The sequence below is a fragment of the Oncorhynchus nerka genome, linkage group LG20, assembly GCF_034236695.1.
Source record: "Oncorhynchus nerka isolate Pitt River linkage group LG20, Oner_Uvic_2.0, whole genome shotgun sequence".
Classification (NCBI taxonomy): Eukaryota; Metazoa; Chordata; class Actinopteri; order Salmoniformes; family Salmonidae; genus Oncorhynchus; species Oncorhynchus nerka.
In genome coordinates this window covers 51,664,661-51,685,398 of record NC_088415.1, presented here as the reverse complement: position 1 = coordinate 51,685,398, position 20,738 = coordinate 51,664,661, and the positions used below count along the sequence as shown (strand labels likewise).

Genomic DNA, 20,738 nt, shown 5'->3' with positions numbered 1-20,738 from the left:
TGGGGTTGGCTTAGATTGTTGACAACATGTAAACTATATTTCCTCTCCAAATGTTTATTGAAAACATAAATACATTTGCACAATGAGCACTTGTTGTCTCTCAAATATATCGTTACAGTTGATGGTTAGATAGCTAGTACATTTTTGCTATACTAGCATAGACATGACAGTCAAAACACATCAAAACAAGACACGGTATCAATAACAAGATATGACGATATAGAGTGGTGTGTGGCTTCGGGCTCCACAAACCTATTGCGCAATCTGCCTTTTCCCGGTTTCATAACTAAACTGCCAGAGCCTTGCATGACAAAGCACAACCCCCAAACAGCTCTCACACAGGAGAACTTCCCTGTGAATGGCATAAATCCGAAGTAATCATTAGTAATCATTGCAACACAAAGCTCTGAGTTTTTAATATCATGATGCCCATTGTTCTTCGATATGGCCTATCCACCTCAACACAAAGTGCATTAGAAAAAGGGTGCAATAACCCATAGTGTTATGTCCATGCCTTGCAAAAAATCTTGATTTGTGAAAAACTAACCCAAAAAAACGATATTTTCAAACCCACGTTACTCTAAATGAGAGTTAAAGCGCTTAATTGTTGTTTGTTATTGCCAGTAGATCTGATTTTCCTTAAAACTCGATCCCGCGTACGCGCGGCCGCGAAGAGGAGCTATCTGGAGTGTGAGATCATACGAGAGTCCAGTCCACGCGTCGAAAAGTAGGTTAAGCAGGGTAGACAGAGTGAAAGGCAGTCCGAACGAAAAAGGGGAGGTAGAGTATTTGGGACCTTGCTTGCAAGCTAAACCATCGTGGGAGAGTTTTGTAAAAAGTTACCGAAATAGTGCATCGAGACAAACAGGACACAATTCAACTTGAACAGTCGATTTGCTTTGTATTTGATTCACCATTGCAAGACTTTGTCGAACGATAAGGAAACACTCGCGGATTTTTGCCTTGTTTAATATATATATATATTAAAAAAATCTAGTTCGTCAGGCTAAATACGTTTTATTTTACGTGCCAGCAAATGCTTGTCTTTCAACAGTTGGACATATATTTTTATTCTGTTACACACCACATGAAGTCCAATTCATTGATCCAGAAACGATAATATTCAACATGAGAGGTACATTTATTATTAGGCTGTCATTGATATTCAAATGGCCATCGTATACCTTACTATGTCACATATGCTATTGTTGATAAGCATAGTATATATATGTGACATTGCAAAGTATACGATGGTCATTTCAATATGAAACAATGTATACAACTCTTTTAAAATGTAAGTTACTGTAGGCCTAACTGTGTAATTAACAGTGTTACTGCTTTCTTTTCGAAGTGCGTATGATGCTAATCTCATGCTGTTGTGCCTGACTGGTTTATCTGGCTAGTTTTGCCAGGTGCGCCGCTGTGAATGGGCGTCCTGGCTGTTAGTGTATAGACTGGAGAGTTTTTCTGTCTGACAGAGAACTAGTGAAAATGCTTATATTCATCATAAAATGTTTTGGTTCAATATTTGAACAATGTTGCATTTAATTCAGGATTGAGACCAGATGGTTGTAAATAGCCTATGTGTTTTGTTTGAAAAGCCTATGATTTGACTTGTTGCATTAATGTCATAATAATCAGGTTGATTCCACCTGGGACTCTGTCTGTAAAATGTGCCTGGGGATCCATATTGGGTGATGCAACGAGTCGATAGGAGGTGCACACTGGTAAAAATGTGCACTACAGGTTTTAAAATAGGCTACACATGTGATCAAAACAATATTCAATTGGAATAGCAGGACTAAAATTAGTTGGCTATAAATCAAACAATTACATTTGTAAATCATACTGGCATATTTATGGCATTTTATTGTAATATCTTTGCCAGAATATTAGCCATCCTGAGCACAAACGGTGCTATAAATCCATGTTAATGAAACCAGAATTGCACTGAGTGTTCAAAACCTTAGGCACACCTGCACTTTCCATGACAGACTGATCAGGTGAAGCTATGCTATCTCCTGTTAAATCCACTTCAATCAGTGTAGATGAAGGGGAGGAGACTGGTTAAAGAAGGATTTTTAAGCCTTGAGACAATTGAGACATGGATTGTGTATTTGTGCCATTCAGAGGGTGAATGGGCAAGACAATAATTAAGTGCCTTTCTATGTGCCAAGCACACTGGTTTGAGTGTGTCAATAACTGCAACACTGCTGGGTTTTTCACGTTCAACAGTTTTCTGTGTGTGTCAAGAATGGTCCACCACCCAAAGGACATCCAGCCAACTTGACAAAACTGTGGGAAGCAGTGGAGTTAATATGGGCCAGCATCCCTGTGGAACACTTTCGACACCTTGTAGTCCATGACCGGACGGATTAAGGCTGTTCTGAGGGCAAAAGTGGGTGCAAATCAATATTGGGAAGTGTTCCTAATATTGTGTACATCCAGTGTGTAATATTGTTCATGTGTGGTGTTCAGTGGGTTAATGAATCTAAAATGAATTGATTTCGGCATGTTGTTGTGATGGTGGTGCCAGCATGGCCGACTGTGGAGGGAGAGAATGTTGGCTGTTCCACTGACCTAATTGGTCGCGTTCCCCTGCTCATATGTTGCATGCATCAATCAATGGTTCTGGTTGCGTGATGATGATGTGGTTTAGGGATGGGCACGGTTATTCAAATATCCGAACTGACGTTAGTATTCGAATATCTATGTGACATTGCTACACAGAAGGATATACCATGACATTAGAAAATATTAATTTAATAAAACAAACTTTTGAATGTCGTTTTTTGACGTGCGTCGCCCGAAATGTCACGCGTGTAGCCTGTTGGCACTACAGTCAGATGTTCCATGTGTAGCAACGTGAAGTAGGAGATCTTAATTCAATGAAAAATGTAATTCAAATTACATAATTCAATTAGCTAAATGAGAAGGTGTATGCTACAATGAGCAAACGACAGGTAGGCTATCATCTAGCCATCTTAGCTAGCTTCTTTACATCGATTTGATGCAGTAAAGACAGGCACTGCCAGATGGGATGATAACCTATAGCATTTACAAGTTTGTCTATCTAACTAGCGCCCGTCAGTGATTACTTTTTGTCTCTCTTCCTCCTATGTCACACACCACTGGCCCCTGCCCGCTCTGCTGTAGAGCGCACTCTTTCTCGCACAGGTTGCGCAGCAAGTTTAAACAAAGTTTTAAAATAAATAAATACAAGTTTGATCATGCAGATATCTGGAAAAATGTTATGATATTACTTGAATTGTGAAATTATGTAAAATAATCATCCCTAATGTGGTTTGCTGATACTAAAAATACCTATCTAGGTGTTGTAAGATCTGACATGTCAGAAACGGGCAAAGGAACATGTCGACGTGACACAACATTTGGTTGACGCATTCAACGTCTGAGCAGGAGAACGTGACCTATGTCACCGAGCGAATACGGCATTCAGGAGGGCGGGGGCGAGAGAGAGGAGGGAGTGGCTTAGACAGAGGGAAGGATCAGCAAAGGACGAAAACAGTTGGTTGGTTGGTTGCAAGAGCCCTGCCTGGGGCATCTCGAATGCAACGAAGTTGAACTCAGGCAGCAGGCTATAGATACATTTTCTTTAGCTCCTGGAATGGATGTAGTAGTTGACATGGTTGACAAAATCAACGAACAGAAAGATTATGATAAAAAGGTTCATACTTACTGCAATGCTACTGCTACTTTTGTTGCTGCCTATCTTCTCACGATGTTGCCTCTAAAATTGGCATACAAGGCTTGTTACAATTACAAGATAGACTAGCCTACTGTCTGTTGTTGTCACAATAATGTAACAATACATTGTAAGACTGATAAACATATTGCTATTGTAGCATATAAAGCATATATATCTATATATATATATATTTATATTGTTGAATTACAGTATTTAGTGTTTGTTTGGAATGAGGGTTTTTGGCACAGAGGCTACTCTGTTCCTAATCTGCTTGGGGAGGGAGGGAGATTGTTTTGGCCTGTAGAGGGAGGTTCTACATCTGGTAGGATATCGAAATGTATACGCTAACTCTTTGACACGTCATTAAAAGCTATCACTAACACATGGATTTCACACCTCAGAATACGCATATATATATATATATAGTTATATTTGCATTCCATGTCAGACAATGAAATGCAAATACTTATTTCACAGCCAAAGTGGAAATAAGCGTTTGTTTTGTAAGTGGGAAGGTAGAGTTAGGGGTAGAGCCATTTGAGTACAAAGAAATACTCACTGTACTTTCTTATTATTATTATCATCATCATCATCATGGTGATCTCGCTTCACCAGATTGACCGTAAGCAACTCTGTGAGCTACAAAGCGAAAAGTTCATAATGGGAAAATGACCTCAGTTGGGAAATGAACTTTTACATTATGTCCTTCACCTTGTCGGAAACAACAGACAACAATCACCTAAGGGACTTGACTAGAGGGGCCTTGTATGTGGCAACAACTGCCGATATGTGCCATGTTATGTTAGCCTAGAAAAAGTGGTAGGAGTTGTGTTCCAGAAGGCTGGTTGGGTAAAGGGCATCCAATACATCTGAGTTTACTGGCCCGCTGACACACTGACAGCTTGACACACTGACTAACTGACACAATAAAATGACCCCCACATGTTCCATGTTAGATTCCAAGAAAGGAGAAGGGTTAGAGACCAGAGCCATATAGCTATTGAATTAGCCTCTAGTAGAGAACACAGTTACGTGCTTAGGCTGTGACTGATAAACAGACAGAGGTAGCTAGTTTTATTCCCTTTTTAGTACAACAAAACCTATTCCCCCTCAGGAGACTGAAAAGTTTTGGCAATGGGTCCTCAGATCCTCAAAAGGTTCCACAGCTGCACCATTGAGAGCATCACTGCCTGGTATGTCAACTGCTCGGCCTCTGACCACAAGGCACTACAGAGGGTTGTGCGAACGGCCCAGTACATCACTGGGGCCAAGCTTCCTGCCATCCAGGACCTACACCAGGCATGTCAGAGGAAAGCCCTAAAAATTGTCAAAGACTCCAACCGCCCTAGTCATAGACTGTTCTCTCTGCTAACGCACGGCAAGCAGTACCGGAGCACCAAGTCTAGGTCCAAATAGCTTCTGAACAGCTTCTGCTTCTACCCCTAAGCCATAAGCCTGGAGTCTTAAAAAACTGTAGACCTCCACAAGTCTGGTTCATCCTTGGGAGCAATTTCCAAATGCCTGAAGGTACCACGTTCATCTGTACAAACAATAGTACGCAACTATAAACACCATGGGACCACGCAGCCATCATACCGCTCAGGAAGGAGGCGCGTTCTGTCTCCTAGAGATGAACGAACTTTGGTGCGAAAAGTGAAAATCAATCCCAGAACAACAGCAAAGGACATTGTGAAGATGCTGGAGGAAACAGGTACAAAAGTATCTATATCAACAGTAAAAGGAGTCATATATCAACATAACCTGAAAGGCCGCTCAGCAAGGAAGAGGCCACTGCTCCAAAACCTCCATAAAAAAATCCAGACTACGGTTTGCAACTGCACATGGGGACAAAGATTGTACAGAGAAATGTCCTCTGGTCTGATGAAACAGAAATAGAATTGCTTGGCCATAATGACCATTGTTATGTTTGGAGGAAAAAGGGGAGGCTTGCAAGCCGAAGAACACCATCCCAACTGTGAAGCATGGGGTGGCAGCATCATGTTGTGGGGGTGCTTTGCTGCAGGAGGGACTGGTGCACTTCACAAAATAGATGGCATCATGAGGGAAGAAAATTATGTGGATATAGATATATTGAAGCAACATCTCAAGACATCAGTCAAGTTAAAACTTGGTCGCAAATGGGTCTTCCAAATGAACAATGATCCCAAGCATACTTCCAAAGTTGTGGAAAAATGGCTTAAGGACAACAAAGTCAAGGTATTGGAGTGGCCATCACAAAGCCCAGACCTCAATCCTATAGAAAATGTGTGGGCAGAACTGAAAAAGCGTGTGCGAGCAAGGAGGCCTTACAAACCTGACTCGGTTACACCAGCTCTGTCAGGAGGAAAGGGACAAAATTCACCCAACTTATTGTGTGAAGCTTGTGGAAGGCTACCTGAAACGTTTGACCCAACAATTTAAAGGCAATGCTACCGAATACTAATTAAGTGTATGTAAACTTCTGACCCACTGGGAATGTGATGAAAGAAATAAAAGCTTAAATAAATCATTCTCTCTACTATTATTCTGACATTTCACATTCTTAAAATAAAGTGTTAATCCGAACTGACCTAGACAGGGAATTTTTACTAGGATTAAATGTCAGGAATTGTGAAAAACTGAGTTTAAATGTATTTGGCTAAGGTGTATGTAGACTTCCGACTTCAACTGTACATACTACCTCAACTAACCGGTGCCCCTGCACATTGACTCTGTACCGACCCCCCTTGTATACATTGTTATTTTTTACTGCTGCTCTTTAATTGCTTGTTACTTTTATCTCTTATTCTATCCGTATTTTTTTTAAACTGCACTGTTGGTTAGGGGCTCACTGTAAGGTCTACTACACCTGTTGTATTTGGCGCATCTGACTAATACAATTTGATTTCATTGTTTGCGAGATACCTGGTTTGGGTGCCTTGTGAGAAAATAGACCTATAATGTTACCACTTTGAAACTTTGTCTTTCTCTGAGATATCTGCGTTGAGTTTAGGGTTAGAATGAGTCATTTTGAACATGGAAACTTCTGTGCAAAAACTTGAACCTTGTGTTAGTTTGGCCTCTACGACTGAAACAAACTGGGGACGCCGATTCACATTTCTTTGTTTTGTAACTAGTTCAGTTACATTTTACTATGTTGTGGTTGCTCTCCAGGAGGATAGGTCAGAGGTTAAAGGGGATTGGTGTGGAAGCCCAGGTCAGGAGTCAACTGCAAAACTGAATGATGATGTCACGAAATGGGGGTCTGTGCATAGCAAATTTGTGGGTGTTAAAATCTCGGTGTTAAGGTAAAAAAAAAAAGTATTGTGAGTTACATCTGAGTGTTGATTCTAGTGGGGTTAACACCAGTGGGATTTAAATTGACGCCACCTGCGGTGAATAAATTAAGTGTTAATCAGCTGGTGGTGTTACTCGACTGAAAAAGAGGGGCCTAATTATCGTGTTTCCCAGGATGTTTTGTTGCAGGTTGCTTTTTAGGATAGTTTTTTTTTAATATCTATGATTCTGCATGCACATTGGTGGATTAATTGATTTTATACTACACAAAGATAAATAACATACATTTTTCCTAAACTAATCCAATCAGTAAATTATTGGATTTATTTCACCTGTTATTGAGATGGTTCTGCCAGTTTAGATGGTTTAGGTAGTTTCATTTATTGATCTTCCCTACCTTGGCAGTCATTCTAACTGCAGATTGCGGGTGATTAAAAGATCCAATTGTTGGATATCTGGCTGGATTCCAACAGGAACTATATAACACTTTGCAAGCCAGCATTATATGACTTGTTGATATGACCTGCAAACCAGGAGGTTTTGACCAGTGTGTTAGGGTAATACTAGGCTGTCGAAATATGTTATTGTAAAAAAAAAAAAAAAAGTGTTCTATTGTCATAAATAATTACATATTTATATTATCTTAGGCACTCAATTGGTAAAGGCTACAGAACTTAAAGTCATTGAATGCAACAACCATGTCTCTGTCACTAGCAAACAGTCATGGATGGTACTGGTACCTCTAAAATTCACTCAAAAGGCACCCTGGGAAATAAATATGAAAATAAGGCACCCTACAGTGTTAAAACAACACCCCAAAACAAGTTAATGTAACACCACAGGTGTTAATTCCCTAACACTGAGAAAGTGTAATGGCATCAGCTCTAATAAAAAGTTAATTTAAGTTGGAATTTGCAACACCCATGGCGTTAGGGACCCAACACTCTTGGTGTGTTAGTTTATCAAGACTTTGGGTCACACTTTGGGTCATACACATAAAAGTGTTCAATTTAACACTGGGAGTTAAAATTCCAATCACACATTTGCTGTGTGTTATTCTGGCCGCTGACTTCCCTCAAGCTGGGGACAAGAATATCAATACTTGAAGCAGAAGCTCCATGTCAGCGAGAATAGTCAGATAGCAGACATGGTACTGCTGGACCTAGGGCTGTGGCGGTCATGGAATTTAGGATGACAGTTATTGGTCAGCCAAATGATGCGGTCACCTTAATAACCGTTCAAGTAGCAAAGTTAGTTTAATTTTGTACTTAAAGAAGTATATTTTCTCCTCTTTTCCTCTCCTGACTGCATGTGCTGCTGCAGGGGGGGGGGCGTTCCCTAGGCAGCCATAAACTCGTTTGCTATAATACTTTTCTTGTTTCATTAAGGAGCAACAAAGTTTAATGACGTTGTAGCAGAAACGTACTCAACCGCACGGATGCCCGGCCATCCGGTCTTCTTCAGTCAGCTGTTCTTACCAAACACAAAAAAAACGTACGACGGTTAATATATTTTCATGACGATCTTCATCCATAATTGTCCGCTACACAGAGAAAGTGTGTCAGTGGGACAGAATAGTTTGGCAGGCAACCGCGCCTAAGTGATATCCCACACAACCAACCCCAGACAGGCCCTGCCCGCTCCTCAGCCAATGGGAGCTGTAGCGACAGAGTAGGCAGGGCGGTTGCGTTGCTATAGAGTGACCTCCCTGAATGAGTGTGTTCACGGAATGCTTGCAGATGAGTTATATAATCGAGAGGAAAGGGAGGGGGAGCAAGCGGGGGTTTAGAGAGAAAAGAGAGTGCAAGGGGGGGGGGGAGAAGGAGCCACTTTTTTTCCATTGCATGCCTGCAGCTGCCTCAGTCGCTCTGTGTATTTTAGTTATTACTTAGAGAGGACAGCAGAATTTCCCAGTTTAAAAAAACACATTTAAATTGACATTTTCCTACATGCAATGCAACAATAATAATGCATTCAATTACAGTGTAAAGTGATTTTCCTTATGTCTGCCTCTTGGAAGACTAAAGAGCCCAAGCTTTATGAATAACACACATTTGTTCTCTCTTTATATAGCACAAAAATAAAATAGACTGACAGATTGAGTAATGTTAGCATGTCACATTCATAAGTTAGTCGTTTTTGTCTCTGTTTAGTTCTGTGGTTGTGGTGAACTAATACAGCTGACCGGCTCTGTCTTTAAAAGGAAACATGTTTTTCTTCTTCACGTACTGCCCTCCATTTTAGCCTTCATATCATATGTTTGAGGGGACTGAGGTTTCTGACACATGACTCTGTCTATTTCTGTCTCTTTCACTTCACTGGGTCCACAGTCAGAGAGACAACTTTAGAGACACTCGGCCAAGTTCAGGTGCAAAACATTTCAGTCAAATCATCCGCCCGCTCCTTTTATTGCACTGTTTACTTTGAGTTGTACTATTCTCTTTGCTGGATCAATCTGTCTGGGGTGCAACTGTATTTGTATGAAATGTGGCACATACAGGTAACTGCCAAAATAAAGGAAACAGTGAGTCCAGTTACATGCACACAATAATACGATTGTTGCGTATAGTCAGATTAATATAATAGTTCAATTCAAACGTTTACATGCTTTGCAAGAAGAAGGATTTCTCTAATAATCCCGTTTACATGGACACATCTGAAATCAGGCTACCTGATAAATGCAGAACATCGGCAATGAAAATAAAGGTTCTACTACAGCGACCATGTTATTTTTGGGAAGCGTATTTGATTCTGAGCTGGGACATGTACAGTTTGTCTGTGAAAACGACCTTTAAACGACCTTTCAGTTCCGAACTCAGTCCATTCACGATAATGAGGGAGGCTCGCTTGGCTGGTGCTGGCACGTACGCAGATCAAATACACCGCTGGAATGCCGGTTTAAGGCGTTTACATGTCCTAATCATTCAAAAGATTGCTCAGGAAACCAGGTGTTTTAATTGGTGTATGCTTACTTCGATTTTGGCCTTAAGCAGATTTAAGATAAGCAATTACTGTGCTTGTAAACTTCTTTTTTTAACCTTTATTTAACCAGGTAGGCTAGTTGAGAACAAGTTCTCATTTACAACTGCGACATGGCCAAGATAAAGCAAAGCAGTGCGACACAAACAACACAAATTTACACATGGAATAAACAATGGAATTGAATACAGTCAATAATACAATAGAAAAAGTATATATACAGTGTGTGCAAATGAGGTAGGATAGGTAAGGCAATAAATAGGCCATAGTGGCAAAATAATTACAATATAGCAATTAAACACTGGAGTGATAGATGTGTAGAAGATGAATGTGCAAGTAGAGATACTGGGGTCCAAATGAGCTAAATAAATTAATAGCAGTATGGGGATGAGGTAGTTGGAGGGGCTATTTACAGATGGGCTATGTGCAGTGATCTGTGATCTGCTCTGACAGCTGGTGCTTAAAGTTAGTGAGGGAGATGGGAGTCTCCAGCTTCAGTTATTTTTGCAGTTCGTTCCAGTCATTGGCAGCAGAGAACGGGAAGGAAAGGCGGCCAAAGCAGTAATTGGCTTTGGGGGTGACTGCTGGAGCACGTGCTATGGGTGGGTGCTGCTATGGTGACCAGTGAGCTGAGATAAGGCGGGGCTTTACCTAGCAAAGACTTATAGATGACCAGGAGCCACTGGGTTTGGCGACGAATGAGAAGCGAGGTTAAACTTACTCCGTAACACCAACAATAAATGTCTTAATATGGCGTTGGGCTGACTGCAAGCCGCCAGAACAGCTTCAAGGCGCCTTGGCATAGATTCTACAAGTTTCTGAAACTATTGGAGGAACGCAACACCATTTTCCCCTGAGAAATGTGATAATTTGGTGTTTTGTTGATGGTGGTAGAAAACACTGTCTCAGGCACCCCTTGGTGATTAAGACACACATACTCTTTAAACCACCTATGCCCCTTTAAAACCCTTCTTTCAAAGTCACTGAGATCTCTTCTTCTAGCCATGGTAGCCAAAATAACGGGCAACTCTGCATTTTTATTCATGACCCTAAGCATGAAGAGATGTTAATTTCTATATTAACTCAGGAACCACACCTGCATGGAAACACCTTTCAATATACTTTGTATCCCCCATTTACTCTAGTGTTTCCTTTATTTTGGCAGTTACCTACAGTAGATGCACCATGATTTCAAGTCAATATTTTCCCATTTGAATGCCTTTGTCTGCTGTTGCTACACTGAGAGCATGCAAGGCAGAGCCAAACTGACAGCCTGCCTTACACTTTCACCAACTCTTCCTTCACACTGTGCTAACCATAGCCACATGCCAGGTGGAAACCTGTTAACCGGTTGCAAACGCCAATATTCCTCTGACTCGAAGCCAATGCCAGTCTTGCAGAGTGTCTATAATGTATGTGTGAACGTTTGCAACACCTTATGCAATCACATCTGGTTTTGATACAAACTCTTCTTGGCCGTGCCCCAAGAGAGATTGGCCTCAGCAGGGGTGTTATTCAATAGTGAGAGGAGTGTGTGTGTGGGCTGTATCAGTCGAATTTCCTGTCCTTATTTTGAGATCTACTAGCTGTAGACTTGGCAGGAAATTATTATTTTTCTGCATTCTCATTAGGTTTTGATACAGGTTTGATAACTCACTTTTTTCAATATGTACTCTCTCTCTCTGTGTGTGTGTCTCTGCAGCTCAAATAGAAGTAATACCCTGCAAGATCTGTGGGGACAAGTCCTCAGGAATCCACTATGGAGTTATTACCTGTGAAGGCTGCAAGGTGAGCTAGTACTAGAGTTTTTCCACTTCACCAGGTCACAAAATAGGTCATGGGAGACTGACTGTCTTAACAATGTAAAACCAAGACAAGCTGCAATATAAAATATCCTTTGTTGTCATCAGTGATGTAATACATCCATGCTATAACATCTAGGTTTATGATGCTGGAATTATATACATTATGTAATCATTTGACTCATTCCATTGTGTTTCTTTGTGTAGGGGTTCTTCCGCCGCAGCCAGCAGAACAATGCCATGTACTCGTGTTCCCGCCAGAGGAACTGTCTTATTGACCGAACCAGCCGCAACCGCTGCCAACACTGCAGACTGCAGAAGTGTCTGGTGTTAGGCATGAGCCGGGACGGTGAGTCTCTCTAACTCACACACACACTCGTGCAAGTATTCTAACCCAGAGGATAACTCATGACAGCATTATACAACAGTTATTTCCAATCCACACAGACATGAACTTATATTCTTCCCCATCGCTTGTCTCCGTCCAGCGGTGAAGTTTGGCCGTATGTCTAAGAAGCAGCGCGACAGCCTGTACGCTGAGGTCCAGAAGCACCAGAAGAACCAGGAGTGTCTGAACCAGGGTCTGCCACTGTCCAGGGAAGACGTGGCTGGGGGAGAAAGCAAGGGGGACAGGCACGGGGAGCTCAGTCGCTCCTACAGCAGCGGGGGCTCCAGCTCCACCCTGAGTGACCTGGATGACATCGCAGCGCTCCCCAAACTGTTTGACCTCCCCTTGACCCCACAGGAGGCCCACGAGTACTGCAGCCTGGACCTGCAAGAAGACCACGGCGGAAGCACTGGGAACACCTCCAATTCTTCATCACCATCATCATCCTCGCCCATTTCGTCCAATCAGAATTCTCCCCAGCAAAATCTACTGGATGTCACCGACGCCAATGGGATCAAACACGAGTACCAGATGTTGTCGCACACACACGTGCTCCTGGCACACACACACGCCACACTGCTAGAGACACTGCCTGATGACTGCACTCTAATGGATATAGGTAAGAAATCTATTACTATTGCTATAACTAACATAACAAACAAAGTTTCCCAGTATCAAGTAAACATGTTGTCTGTAGTGGTATTCATAAGTGTGCCTGTGTTGTTTCAGAGCGTATCACCCAGAGTGTGGTCAAGTCCCACTTGGAGACGAGTCAGTACAGCTCTGACGAACTGAAGAGGCTGACATACAATCGGATGCAGTACTCACCTGAGGAGACTCGCAACTTCCAGTGCGAGGTGAATACACACACTCACACTCACACACATTGCACTCACCATCACAATACGTAGTATAATATTGCATTATCGTCGTATTAAATGATTATTTCTCTCTTTCTCGCAGTCTGCAGAGTCTGTGTGGCAGCAATGTGCCCACCACATCACCAATTCCATCCAGTACGTGGTGGAGTTTGCCAAACGCATTACAGGCTTCATGGACCTGTGTCAGAATGACCAGATCATTCTGCTCAAAGCAGGTCAGTACCTATATACACTGCTCAAAAAAATAAAGGGAACACTAAAATAACACATCCTAGATCTGAATGAATGAAATATTCTTATTAAATACTTTTTCTTCACATAGTTGAATGTGCTGACAACAAAATCACACAAAAATGATCAATGGAAATCAAATTTATCAACCCATGGAGGTCTGGATTTGGAGTCACACTCAAAATTAAAGTGGAAAACCACACTACAGGCTGATCCAACTTTGATGTAATGTCCTTAAAACAAGTCAAAATGAGGCTCAGTAGTGTGTGTGGCCTCCACGTGCCTGTATGACCTCCCTACAACGCCTGGGCATGCTCCACATGAGGTCTAGCATTGTCTTGCATTAGGAGGAACCCAGGGCCAACCGCACCAGCATATGGTCTCACAAGGGGTCTGAGGATCTCATCACGGTACCTAATGGCAGTCAGGCTACCTCTGGCGAGCACATGGAGGGCTGTGCGGCCCCCCCAAAGAAATGCCACCCCACACCATGACTGACCCACCGCCAAACCAGTCATGTTGTGTAGGATGTTGCAGGCAGCAGAACATTCTCCACGGCGTCTCCAGACTCTGTCACGTCTGTCACATGTGCTCAGTGTGAACCTGCTTTCATCTGTGAAGAGCAAAGGGAGCCAGTGGCGAATTCGCCAATCTTAGTGCTCTCCGGCAAATGCCAAACGCCCTGCACGGTGTTGGGCTGTAAGCACAACCCCCACCTGTAGACGTCGGGCCCTCATACCACCCTCATGGAGTCTGTTTCTGACCGTTTGAGCAGACACATGCACATTTGTGGCCTTGCTGGAGGTCATTTTGCAGGGCTCTGGCAGTGCTCCTCCTGCTCCTCCTTGCACAAAGGCGGAGGTAGCGGTCCTGCTGCTGGGTTGTTGCCCTCCTACGGCCTCCTCCATGTCTCCTGATGTACTGGCCTGTCTCCTGGTAGTGCCTCCATGCTCTGGACACTACGCTGACAGACACAGGAAACCTTCTTGCCACAGCTCGCATTGATGTGTCATCCTGGATGAGCTGCACTACCTGAGCCACTTGTGTGGGTTGTAAGACTTGGAGTTACATTGTGTTGTTTAAGTGTTCCCTTTATTTTTTTGAGCAGTGTATATGCAAATTAGACTTGACTGCTCAAATCACTTCAGTTCTTACAAGACATAGACACAATGATACGCAAAACCAGGTGGGCATGTTTACACAGATAAATGTTTCTGTGTGACATGCACACTCTCTTACACACACACTTATATATGCAAGCAGCCATTATTTCAAACCGTATACCATAGCACCATGTGAACATTTCTGTAATGTGAGAGAAGAAATGCTTTATCTTGCTAACTTTGGCTCTTGTACTTCTTTTCTCCAACCTTCTTCCTTTTGTGCTCCTTTTATTTGTATTGGTTTGGTTTTTTACAAACCACACATGACTGCTCTGACCATTTAACCATCTCTGGAACCTACATTTCTGTATATAATTTATCATTATATCTGCAACACACAAACATTTATATTACAATACTCCATATTATACCATTTGTAAATGTTTGAAACCCCTTTTGACAAATCCATCCTACCCCGCTGATTTTCTAAATGTTCAAATGCCTTACATCTGCTGTCCTCCAATCTGAAATATTTACTTTTCATTGTGTGTTTTTGCATGTTGGAGCATTTTCTGTCTTCTCTGTCTTCCCCTCCCTCCTCTTCCTCCATCTCTGTGGCTCTCTGTGGTTACCATTGCAGGCTGTCTGGAGGTGCTGTTGATTAGGATGTGCAGGGCATTTAACGCCACCACCAACACCATGTTCTTTAATGGCAAATTTGCCTCTGCTCAGCTCTTCAAAGCCCTCGGTAAGTGTCTTTATTAATAGGCTACTCTTTCTGCGATACAGTATAATGTATAGGGTTTTCCTAGCCACCGTGCTTCTACATCTGCATTGCTTTCTGTTTGGGGTTTTAGGCTGGGTTTCTGTATAGCACTTTGTGACATCAGCTGATGTAAATAAATAAATAACATTTGATTGATACTGTTAGCTACTGCAAATTAGCCTGATCAAAGACCAGCCTGACCGCTGCTCTTTATGTAAGCTCGCGAGATTGGGATAGTAGGTGAGGCTAACTCATACAATTCAATGAAAACTCAACATGGTGTCTGGATATCTAATATTGTGATATTTCTCTGCAGGTTGCGATGACCTGGTCAGTGCCGTGTTTGACCTGGCTAAAGGGCTCTCCCGCCTGCATCTGACCGATGAGGAGATGGCTCTGTTCAGTGCCGCTTGCTTGCTGTCCCCAGACCGACCATGGTTAACCGACAGCCAGAAGGTCCAGAAGCTACAGGCGAAGGTCTACCTGGCTCTGCAACACAGTCTGCACACGAGCGGGGCTGCCGACGAGAAGCTAGACCAGGTCAGGCCTAGCACACTCCACAGCACCATAACATACCCCACAGTCTCTAGTCATGGCCCAGTTGTCATTAGCTCAGATCCACCATATTGGAGTTACTGGTGTAGCATATGTCTCCTCTCCAAGAACTTTATGATACGATCCTCTCCAGAATATCCCAAACAGCTGCATATGCACATTCAGCCTTATGGGCTGAACAATCTTGTGCTGTAGACATGCTGGCATTCTTTAAATCTAACAAAGACAAACAGTTAACCAGTCTAGTGCTGTAGACCGGATCTATCCCATTTTAGCGTAGCTTAAGTACATACACATTTCATGCATTCTCCAGATTTTTCCCATTCCATCACACCAAGTCCACAAATATTGATTGTGTTTTCCTGACTGATCCTGGTGTGTCCCCTCTGTAGATGGTATCCAAGTTGCCGATAATGAAGTCCATCTGTAATCTCCACATCGACAAGCTGGAGTTCTTTCGTCTGGTCCACCCCGAGACCGCATACAGCTTCCCACCACTCTACCGGGAAGTGTTCGGGAGTGAGATTTCTCTCCCCGACTCTACAAACAACTCCTAGAGAGAACGATGGAGTGAATGTGTTAGAGAGAAATAAGTATGGAGGTAGGGAAGTGAAAGGAGAGAATGAATAAGTGAGGGATATAAATAGTGACCTCAGAAATAACCAGCTGTTAACGAGACAATCCAGGACTTAAAATACTCAGTCTCCTAGCATCCTGTTGTGTTAGTCCACCACTATCCCAGCAGGCCATACATCTTACACTACAGACTTCACCTTCATGGTCCTTTTGTACCGTAGCACTTTGGACAAACTAATGGGCGATATGTATATTCTACAGTATGCACATAGATCATTTAGCATTAGAACATATTTTTTCAATGCTACCCAACCCTGTCATGAATGTACCTCACTGACAAGCACCAATGCACCAGCTAGAGCCCCACACTAAATGTAAATACTAACACCCTGCTTCAGTTCGACTGTTCAATTTAGAATCGTTGTAATTCTTTGGTTCTACTCAACATACCCAGGGTTCATTCATTTGTAGTCCCACAGACACTTCTTGGCGGTACCATATACAATTGAAGTCGGAAGTTTATATACACTTAGGTTGGAGTCATTAAAACTCGTTTTTCAACCACTCCACAAAATACTTGAAAACAAACTATAGTTTTGGCAAGTCGGTTAGGACATCTACTTTGTGCATGACACAAGTAATTTTTCCAACAATTGTTTACAGACAGATTATTTCACTGTATCACAATTCCAGTGGGTCAGAAGTTTACATACACTATACTATGTTGACTGTGCCTTTAAACAGCTTGGAAAATTCAAGAAAATGATATCATGGCTTTATAAGCTTCGGATAGGCTAATTGACATCATTTGAGTCAATTGGAGGTGTACCTGTGGATGTATTTAAAGGCCTACCTTCAAACTCAGTGCCTCTTTGCTTGACATCATGGGAAAATCAAAAGAAATCAGCCAAGACCTCAAAAAAAAACTGTGGACCTCCAGAAGTCTGGTTCATTTTTGGGATCAATTTCCAAATGCCTGAAGGTACCACATTCATCTGTACAAACAATAGTATGCAAGTATAAACACCATGGGACCACGCAGCCGTCATACTGTTCAGGAAGAAGACACGGTCTGTCTCCTAGAGATGAACGTACTTTGGTGCGAAAAGTGCAAACCAATCCCAGAACAACAACAAAGGACCTTGTGAAGATGCTGGAGGAAACGGGTACAAAAGTGTCTATATCAACAGTAAAATGAGTCCTATATCGACATAACCTGAAAGGCTGCTCAGCAAGGAAGAAGCCACTGCTCCAAAACTGCCATAAAAAAAGCCAGACTACGGTTTGTAACTGCACATTGAGACAAAGATAGTACTTTTTGGAGAAATGTCCTCTGGTCTGATGAAACAAAAAAAGAACGGATTGGCCATAATGACCATCGTTATGTTTGGAGGAAAAAGGGGGAGGCTTGCAAGCCGAAGAACACCATCCCAAACGTGAAGCACTGGGGTGGCAGCATCATGTTATGGGGGTGCTTTGCTGCAGGAGGGACTGGTGCACTTCACAAAATAGATGGCATCATGAGGCAAGAAAAGTATGTGTATATATTGAAGAAACATCTCAAGACATCAGTCTTGAAGTTAAAGCTTGGTTGCAAATGGGTCTTCCAAATGGACAATGACCCCAAGCATACTTCCAAAGTTGTGGCAAAATGGCTAAGGACAACAAAGTCAAGGTATTGGAGTGGCCATCACAAAGCCCTGACTTCAATCCTATAGAAAATGTGTAGGCAGAACTGAAAAAGTGTGTGTGAGCAAGGTGGCCTACAAACCTGACTCGGTTACACCAGCTCTGTCAGGAGGAATGGGCCAAAATTCATCCAACTTATTGTGTGAAGCTTGTGGAAGGCTACTCAAAATGCTTGACCCAAGTTAAACAATTTAAAGGCAATTCTACCAAATACTAATTGAGTGCATGTAAACTTCTGACCCACTGGGAATGTGATGAAAGAAATAAAAGCTGAAATAAATCATTCTCTCATCTATTATTCTGACATTTCACATTCTTAAAATAAAGTGGTGATCCTAACTGACCTAAGACAGGGAATTTTTACTAGGATTAAATGTCAGGAATTGTGAAAAACTGAGTTTAAATGTATTTGGCTAAGGTGTATATAAACTTCCGACTTCAACTGCATGTAGGCTACATATACAGTACCAGTCAAAAGTTTGGACACACCTACTCATTCAAGGTTTTCTTTATTTGTACTATTTTCTACATTGTGAAATTTACATTTACATTTACATTTAAGTCATTTAGCAGACGCTCTTATCCAGAGCGACTTACAAATTGGTGCGTTCACCTTAAGACATCCAGTGGAACAGCCACTTTACAATAGTGCATCTAAATCTTTTAAGGGGGGGTGAGAAGGATTACTTTATCCTATCCTAGGTATTCCTGAAAGAGGTGGGGTTTCAGGTGTCTCCGGAAGGTGGTGATTGACTCCGCTGTCCTGGCATCGTGAGGGAGTTTGTTCCACCATTGGGGGGCCAGAGCAGCGAACAGTTTTGACTGGGCTGCGCGGGAACTGTACTTCCTCAGTGGTAGGGAGGCGAGCAGGCCAGAGGTGGATGAACGCAGTGCCCTTGTTTGGGTGTAGGGCCTGATCAGAGCCTGGAGGTACTGAGGTGCCGTTCCCCTCACAGCTCCGTAGGCAAGCACCATGGTCTTGTAGCGGATGCGAGCTTCAACTGGAAGCCAGTGGAGAGAGCGGAGGAGCGGGGTGACGTGAGAGAACTTGGGAAGGTTGAACACCAGACGGGCTGCGGCGTTCTGGATGAGTTGTAGGGGTTTAATTGCACAGGCAGGGAGCCCAGCCAACAGCGAGTTGCAGTAATCCAGACGGGAGATGACAAGTGCCTGGATTAGGACCTGCGCTGCTTCCTGTGTGAGGCAGGGTCGTACTCTGCGGATGTTGTAGAGCATGAACCTACAAGAACGGGCCACCGCCTTGATGTTAGTTGAGAACGACAGGGTGTTGTCCAGGATCACGCCAAGGTTCTTAGCGCTCTGGGAGGAGGACACAATGGAGTTGTCAACCGTGATGGCGAGATCATGGAATGGGCAGTCCTTCCCGGGAGGAAGAGCAGCTCCGTCTTGCCGAGGTTCAGCTTGAGGTGGTGATCCGTCATCCACACTGATATGTCTGCCAGACATGCAGAGATGCGTTCGCCACCTGGTCATCAGAAGGGGAAAGGAGAAGATTAATTGTGTGTCGTCTGCATAGCAATGATAGGAGAGACCATGTGAGGTTATGACAGAGCCAAGTGACTTGGTGTATAGCGAGAATAGGAGAGGGCCTAGAACAGAGCCCTGGGGGACGCCAGTGGTGAGAGCGCGTGGTGAGGAGACGGATTCTCGCCACGCCACCTGGTAGGAGCGACCTGTCAGGTAGGACGCAATCCAAGCGTGGGCCGTGCCGGAGATGCCCAACTCGGAGAGGGTGGAGAGGAGGATCTGATGGTTCACAGTATCGAAGGCAGCCGATAGGTCTAGAAGGATGAGAGCAGAGGAGAGAGAGTTAGCTTTAGCAGTGCGGAGGGCCTCCGTGATACAGAGAAGAGCAGTCTCAGTTGAATGACTAGTCTTGAAATAATAGTGAAGACATCAAAACTATGGAATAACACATGGAATCCATGTAGTAACCAAAAAGGGGTTAAACAAATCAAAATATATTTTAGATTCTTCAAAGTAGATGACAGCTTTGCACACTCTTGGAATTATCTCAACCAGCTTCATGAGGTAGTCACCTGGAATGCATTTCAACTAACAGTTGTGCCTTCTTAAAAGTTAATTTGTGGAATTTCTTTCCTTAATGCGTTTGAGCCAATCAGTTGTGTTGTGAGAAGGTAGGGTTGGTATACAGAAGATAGCCCAGTTTGGTAAAAGACCAAGTCCATATTATGGCAAGAACAGCTCAAATAAGCAAAGAGAAATGACAGTCCATCATTACTTTAAGACATAATGGTCACTCAATATGGAACATTTCAAGAACTTTGAACGTTTCTTCAAGTGCTGTTGCAAAAACCATCAAGTGCTATGATGAAACTGGCTCTCAGGCTACATGAATCAGGCCTTCATGGTGGAATTGCTGCAAAGAAACCACCACTAAAGGACATGAATAAGAAGAGTCTTGCTTGGACCAAGAAACATGAGCAATGGACATTCGACTGGTGGAAATCTGTCCTTTGGTATGATGAGTACGAATGAGATTTTTTTTCCCAACCATTGTGTCTTTGACGCAGAGTAGGTGAATGGATGATTTCTGCATGTGTGGTTCTCACTGTGAAGCATGGAGGAGGACGTGTGATGGTGTCGGGGTGCTTTGCTGGTGACACTGTCAGTGATTTATTTAGATTTCAAGGCACTCTTAACCAGCATGGCTACCAGAGCATTCTGCAGCGATACGCCATCCCATCTGGGTTGCGCTTAGTGGGACTATCATTTATTTTTCAACAGGACAATTACCCAAC

General features: G+C 42.9%; 1 protein-coding gene across 1 annotated transcript; it reads left to right on the top strand.

The window, feature by feature from the left end:
* Window positions 1-697: 697 nt before the first annotated feature.
* Window positions 698-18,879, top strand: LOC115102728 (nuclear receptor ROR-beta-like). The gene is made up of 9 exons (XM_029622969.2): window positions 698-1,135; window positions 11,667-11,752; window positions 11,974-12,115; window positions 12,255-12,773; window positions 12,884-13,011; window positions 13,118-13,250; window positions 15,010-15,117; window positions 15,452-15,675; window positions 16,083-18,879. Exons 1-9 carry the CDS (start codon window positions 1,129-1,131, stop codon window positions 16,245-16,247), a joined length of 1,512 nt encoding a protein of 503 aa, XP_029478829.1. The 5' UTR covers window positions 698-1,128; the 3' UTR covers window positions 16,248-18,879.
* Window positions 18,880-20,738: the final 1,859 nt, after the last annotated feature.